Source organism: Hippocampus comes, unplaced genomic scaffold (genome assembly GCF_001891065.2).
Source record: "Hippocampus comes isolate QL1 unplaced genomic scaffold, H_comes_QL1_v1.1 scaffold36, whole genome shotgun sequence".
Classification (NCBI taxonomy): domain Eukaryota; kingdom Metazoa; phylum Chordata; class Actinopteri; order Syngnathiformes; family Syngnathidae; genus Hippocampus; species Hippocampus comes.
In genome coordinates, this window is record NW_017805695.1 from 873,515 (window position 1) to 880,359 (window position 6,845).

Consider the following 6,845-nt stretch of genomic DNA (forward strand, 5'->3'; position numbering starts at 1 on the left):
CTCTCAGATCTCAAGGCTAATTTTACTTGCAAGGCTGTTCCCAAAATGCATTCGGAGCTTACAGTAAGTATTGAGCAGCAAACTTGTGTTTTTCCAAAGTGATGAAGCTTTTGCATCTCATTGTACTAACTTAAATTGCATATCACGGCAGACATCTCAAAATACATAGTCTTCTGGGGGCTAAGCATATATTAATACATTTTGGTAGAGAGGAATATAGGCCTACTGTCATATAGGTTATGTTATCGGGCATCCTTCTAATTCCCTTGAACAACCATGTTTGAACTATTGAACTCTTTATAATTTCTATTATCTAGTCCAGTTAAAGTCCAGGGGAGGAAGCCCCATCATAGTAAAGAGGATACTAATGTGATGTGTGTAGTTCTTCATAGCCTCTTCATTTTGCTCTCAAAGTGCACGGAATTGATGGATTTTTAACAGAATGTAGAAAAAATTTCTCCCGGGGGGACATGCCCCCGGACCCCCCTAAAGGGGCTGTGTTCCCCTTGGGGCTAAGCCCCCCTTGTTCTTGAAACCTAGTGACGCCCCTGGCTGGTGCAATTTATATTTTGGAGCAATTTATAATCCAGAAAATACAGTAATACTTTTTTGAACTACTGACACTTGAGATGTTCATTATCAGCGGATAACGTACACTGATGTCATTTCCCAAGCCAATCAGAGTCGTGTAATAACACTGTGCACTCTCACACACACATTGTACCAGTATTTCCAAGCGCCTTGAGGAAAAAAAAAATCCTGGATCAATCAGATTTTTATTTTTTTTTTAAGATATTTTATAAGATATTCTTTTTTTTTGTTGTTGTTTTACCAAATAGATCTGAAGTAAGAGTCTTGCAACATGAATATTTCCACCTGTTTTCAAGACCTGGAAACCTATGAAATCAAATTCCACACTCGTGAACGAACCCTGTGTGCAATTGCCTTTTAAGGCAGGTGTGGTGTTTGAGACCACTGGAGTAGAAAGTCAAGAGTAAGCAGCCTGCCACTCCTTTGTCGAAGCAGTGTTGCACGAGTGAAGAGGAATTTCATGCTTTTCGCTTAATGTGTGTTGATCCGGCCCGACACCTCAATGCACCCTGGGAGTAGGCACCTGGTCCATGTAGAGCAAACCCCCCACATGAATGACCTATGTGACCTGTACTTAATTAAATAACCAGCCAGGTTTTCACACCATCCAGATGGCACGACAAGTGGGTCATCATTATGAGGGCGACACAAGCCGTGTTTGTTTGACCAATTCTACAGTAGGGCCCTTTTGATCAGACACTTATCAAGTGCTAATGATATTAGGGATGACAGCTGCATTGGTGCTTATAATACAATAATAATTAAAGAAACTGATGCTATTGTGTTCTCGTTATTACAGATTTATTTACCTTTGATACTTTGGTTTTTTTTTTTTAATTTTAGGTACCTTAAAATTTAACAATAGTACTGATATACCAAATGCACTGGAATGGAAGTACTGTATTTTTCGGACTATTAAGTTACACTTTTTTCATACTTTGGCTGGTTCTGCAACTTATATTCAGATGTTACTATATATTAATATTGGACTGGCACCAAATTTCTGATTCCTAATCGTGTTGACTTTCTTTTGGCGGTTGACAAATACTTTTGGTCCATTACCGCCGGTGGCCACCTTCTGGCAGGGAAGTACCAAATGGTGGGTGCTAAATTGTGTGTTCGAGGTTACACATCCGGTACACTGTTGACAGGTGTGTTGTGCGTGATCTATTTAGACTGCAACATCTTTTTAAGATCCCAAAAAGCGGGAACGTCATTGCATGCTCCCTAGTAAAAAAACATTGTGCACTATGGTAAAACAAGCGGGAAGCACCCGATTTAAAATCGTGTTTTGTGCTTTTAGGAGCTCTCAGTTTTCGCCATGGAAAATTCGGAAGAGGACCAAGTTTTAGCAGGAAGAGACAATCATCTTACTAAGTAATAGCATAACAAATCAATCACTCCGAGAATTTTGAGTAGATCGGCAACCACATAAAAGCCATGTTTTGTTTCATTTAGATGCATCAGCTCATCCCGCTGCACATAAAACTTGGGACAACAAACCCGAAAAACTACTCCGGGAGCACTAAATGTCACAGTTAAGGTCAAATCAAATGATCCAGATGTGAAAAAATGCAGGGTTGAAAGAAGTTTTATTTCAAGGGACATAGGAGAACATCAATAATTTAGCCCTGGGGCCAACTGCTGTGAGATACAAACTCATCCTTCGCAATTTGTCTCTGGTTTGAAAAATCACATTGTGCGTGCCTAATTAATCTGTGTGGATGTAGCCTTCCCAGAACTTGCTAAATTAACTTTGCAGTCATTTTTGGCAGACACATTCCTGGGTGCACCTGGCTAATACATCTATTTTCGTGAGTAATCAAGTTTATAGCAATGTTTGCACTTAATAGGAGCAGCTGTAAACAAAACATAATACATGTTATTCTCAAGGACCAAGGACATTCTGGCTCTGTGGAATGTGTGGCAAACTAAGCCAAAAACTGCCCAAAAAATACCACTGAATACCTTGCTTCCATTTCCAATATTCTATCTTTGTAAAGCTGTATTTAATGCAATAATGGCAACCAAAATACTTGTTTCTATTCTATTCCCGTCCCCTAAAATTATTGCTTTACTTTAAATGAAAAAAAGTTGTGGATCGCTGTGGATAATACAAACCCAATTCCAGTGAAGTTGGTAGCTGTGTTAAACATAAATAAAAACAAACCTGGCTAACTGGGAACAGGTGGGTGCCATAATTGGGTATAAAGGAGATTCCCTGAATTGCTCATTCACTAGCAAAGATGGGGCAGGGTTCAAAAAAGGACAAATAAGGACAAATGCGTGAAGGATAATCACCACAAGAGCTTAGGAAGACTTCAGAAAACCAATGTCAGTAAATACAGTTCGGCACTACACCCGTAAGTGCAACTTAAAACTTTACTATGCAAAGCAAAAGCCATACATCAACACCACCCAGAAACGCTGTTGGGTCCTCTGAGCCCGAAGCTCAGCTAAGATGCAAAGTGGAAAAGTGCTCTCTGGTCTGACGAGTTCACAGTTCAAATTGCTTTTGAAAAATGAGAATGTCATGTCCTGCGGGCCAAAGAGGAAATTAACCTTCCGAACTAGACGCAAAGTTCAAAAGCCAGCATCTGTGATGGTCAGTGGCTATGTTAACGTACACATCTGTGAAGGCACCATAAATGCTGAAAGGTACGTGCAGGTTTTGGGGAAACATGCTGCCATCGAAGCAATGTCTTTGCCATGGACCTGCCTGTTTATTTCAGTAGGACAATGCCAAACCACATCCTGCATGTGTTACCACAGTGTGGCGTCATAATAAAAGAGTATGGGTAGTAGACTGGCCTGCCTGCAGTCCTGACCTGCCTCCCATTGAAAATGTATGCTTATTTATGAAGCGTAGAATACGACAAAGGAAACCGCAGACAGTTGAACAGCTGAAGCTGTACATAAAAGATGAATGGGAGAGAATTCCACTTCCTACAAATGGCGTCCTCAGTTCTCAAACGTTTATTAAATTTTCCTCAAAGAAATTATGCCGCACAGTGGTAAACATGACCCTATCCCGTTTTGCAGCCATCAAATTCTAAGTTAATGATTATTTGCTCAAAACAAAGTTTTCTGTCTCAGGGAGACCATCTCAAGATGCTCGCATTCCCGTCAAGTGACTCTCGAGGGCACACCAAAAGTTGACTTTTTTTTCCGTTCGTGAACAGACCATTAAAAAACTTTCATGTGCATGCAAGTTTGAGAAAAATATAACATTACAAGATACCAAAAGTATGTTTGATGTTGCGTTTCATGTCTCATGTTCCTCAACTGGCATTATCTAGATCAATTAAGGAGGAAAGGAGTTACTACTTTGAATTACAGTCAAACCTCGGTTTTCGTCCATAATCCGTTCCAGAAGGCTGTTCGAAACCACGCTCTTTAAAAAAAAAAAAGTTTATTGAACACGTCTGCTCACAGCGTCATTTCCTCGTGTAAGGAAGGCGAGAGGAGTCAAGTGGTGCATTCAAGTGCGCTCAGTTTGTCCGAGAACCGAAATTTGTTCGTCATCCGAGGCACAAAAAAGTCGAAATTTTTGGTCGAAAACTGAATTGGTCGAGAACCGAGATGTTCGAAAACTGAGGTTTGACTGTATAGTGTGTTATTTTCTTCAGTATTATTTGATTGATTGAACAGTTATTGTTTCAAAGCTTTATTATGCACTAAGTATAATTTTACAATAAATCATCAAATATGTAGCCTTGATTAACTTCACTTGTGTTTTAAATTTTAATCATTTGAGGGGTTTGGCAAGTCCTCCCTAGCCCAACATGAGACTGCGGAAGAGGCCTGGTTTGAACTCACAGCCTATAAAAGTCAAAGCCATTTCCTCTTTCCTTCTTCTTCTCTTTTGTTCCTGCTTCCTCTTTTGTCTCTCTCGATTGCTGTTTTTTTCCTTTGGGCGGATGACAGGCATCTTTTGGCCATGTGCACGCGGCTGGGCCCTCGCTTTGGGTTCCCCTTTTTTCCAAGCACCATGTGCCTTTCTTTCAAGAATTTTTTTTCCCTCTTTGCTGGTGCACCCAGTGTTCTCTAGTTTTGTGTGTTTGCCTTGCAGGGACAAAACAGTCGCGAAATCAGGTCAGATCAGCATAGACTACACTCGTGCTCTGCTGGCAAGCCCTAGAAACTTGTCGGCCAAACCAGGCACCCAGAACTCCCTCTAGTGCACCTTTGAAGAGGGCTGGAGATTTCAACAATCAAATGCACCGCACCCACCAGTCCGAAGCAAGACCACCTTTTTTCCGTTTTCCTGTTTTTTACTTTTTTCTTTTAATTTTTTTCTTCCAACTTGGCCAGCTCAATTGCAGACGTGAATCAGGGCAAACTCCTCTCTCACAGCTTATTTATTCAGAACACAATCACTGAGTTCAAATTACTAGTGTAAAAGTTTTCAGTAAAAATCAACCCCAATATTTTCTCAACATGGCATTATGATTAATAATACATTTGTGGAATATGAGTGAAGCAGTAAAACCCACCCCTTGTTGTCCATCATAGGGGGCGGCCATTTTGCCACTTGCTGTTGACTGAAAATGACATTACAGTTGCTCAGATATCAGGTAATGACCAATCATAGCTCAGTTTCAGGGAACAGATGAACCGTGATTGTTCGTTACCCGAGCCTTCAGAAACTCTGAGGTAATTTTCAGATGAGGTGGATTTTGCTGCTTAACTCATATTCCACAAAGGCAATATGAATCAAAATGCAGTGTTTTGACTAGTGAAGGCGCATGGGCACATGTGCATATTTTTAGAAAGTTTTCACCATCTTGTGCGAAGAGCATCTATTTTGTTGTTTGTGTATTCTTATCCTTTTATATTCTCATTCTGCACCTTTTTCCACCATAATTAGTTTTCTTCTGAAAGATTCCTCCCAATTACCATGGATTTTTTTTTGTAAAATTTTATACAGGTGTATTAATTTACTTTTATTGTTTACTTTGTTAAATAAAAAAAATAAAATGTATTACCACAGACAACAGAACAAAAGTACCAAAACTAGGTCCTGCTGAGTACTGGGATCGATTTCCAGGTAATGAGCATCGGAAAAGAACCAATTCAAATGTGGTACCCATTCCTATTTGAACATATTCAGTTGTACCGTAAGTTTTGCCCACGCAAGTTTAAAGACTTTGTTTGAAATAATTTATTTGGGCCACAACAACACCTGATTTGCATTACTTAATTTCTCGGAAATTGTATTTAGAATTATTTATGTCAGGTTCAAGTTTGAACATTGTGGGGTTTTCTGTCTTTAAAGCAGTCCTCAAATCGTGGAGATTTATAGTCATGGCAGAGAGTGCGGGGGCGGGAAATAGTTATTTCTTCCTTTGTAACACAATGACTGAGAGGCACTACTTTAAGTGAAGACTAACAAACAGCCTACAAGTGTACATGTGGTCTCACTTCATTGTGGGGTAACCCAGCGGCGGAGAAAATGGGGATCTTCTGTCCTCTGGCAATACTGTTCATGCCATCAATAGCAGAGATGCCAGTCTGGATCATTTCTTCAGGGTAGATGCGGCACTGAGGGTTGATAGGCTGACCTGGACAGTAAACACACAGCTTTGCTTTAAGTTGCTATATAACAGAGGCACGCTTGGTCACATGGTGCAGACAGTATCCACAGTATAGTACGGTGCAAACGTTTAAAGTGATAAGACCATATACAGAGATGAAAGTGGACTTTCCTGAAATATCCTGAAAATACAAATGCGAGCACCGAATGTGTGAAGTTCTGCTAGGGGGGTCCGGGGGTATGCCCCCCTGGAAAATGTTTGAAAAATGGATGGCTGTGGTGCATTCTGGCGATACTGTATCTGTGAACAAAATTCTGACAAAAATTGAAAGTAAAATTTCTACTTTTTTATTTCTAACTCCTGATAAGAATGGAAAGTAATACTTAAATGATGAATCACTTCTATCAGTTCTGTGATTTAAACATGTTTTGATTTTTTTAAGAAGTTGATCTGTAGTAATGACTATTAACGTCCAAGTCTCAAATTTGTTCCGTCGCGTTGTACTGATACACTCGACCAGATTGCTCACTATCTGAGATAGATATAGATCTAGTAATACAAATAGGATAATGAGTTGCCTTTAATATTTTGATATATATATATATATATATATATATATATATATATACACACATACATATATATATATACATATACATACATACACCTAACACACATGTCGATTAGTGTTCCCTCCTGCTCAATACATTTAGAGAT

The 6,845-nt window shown here is 39.5% G+C and overlaps 1 protein-coding gene across 1 annotated transcript in view; it reads right to left on the reverse strand.

Annotated features, from left to right (window-relative positions):
- The window catches only part of atp6v1ba (ATPase, H+ transporting, lysosomal, V1 subunit B, member a), a 46,056-nt gene that overhangs the window by 11,515 nt on the left and 27,696 nt on the right, over positions 1-6,845 (reverse strand). Inside the window, exon 6 of the mRNA XM_019882101.1 lies at positions 6,016-6,155. Coding sequence (XP_019737660.1) covers positions 6,016-6,155 — 140 coding nt within the window. The remainder of the gene's footprint in view (positions 1-6,015; positions 6,156-6,845) is intronic.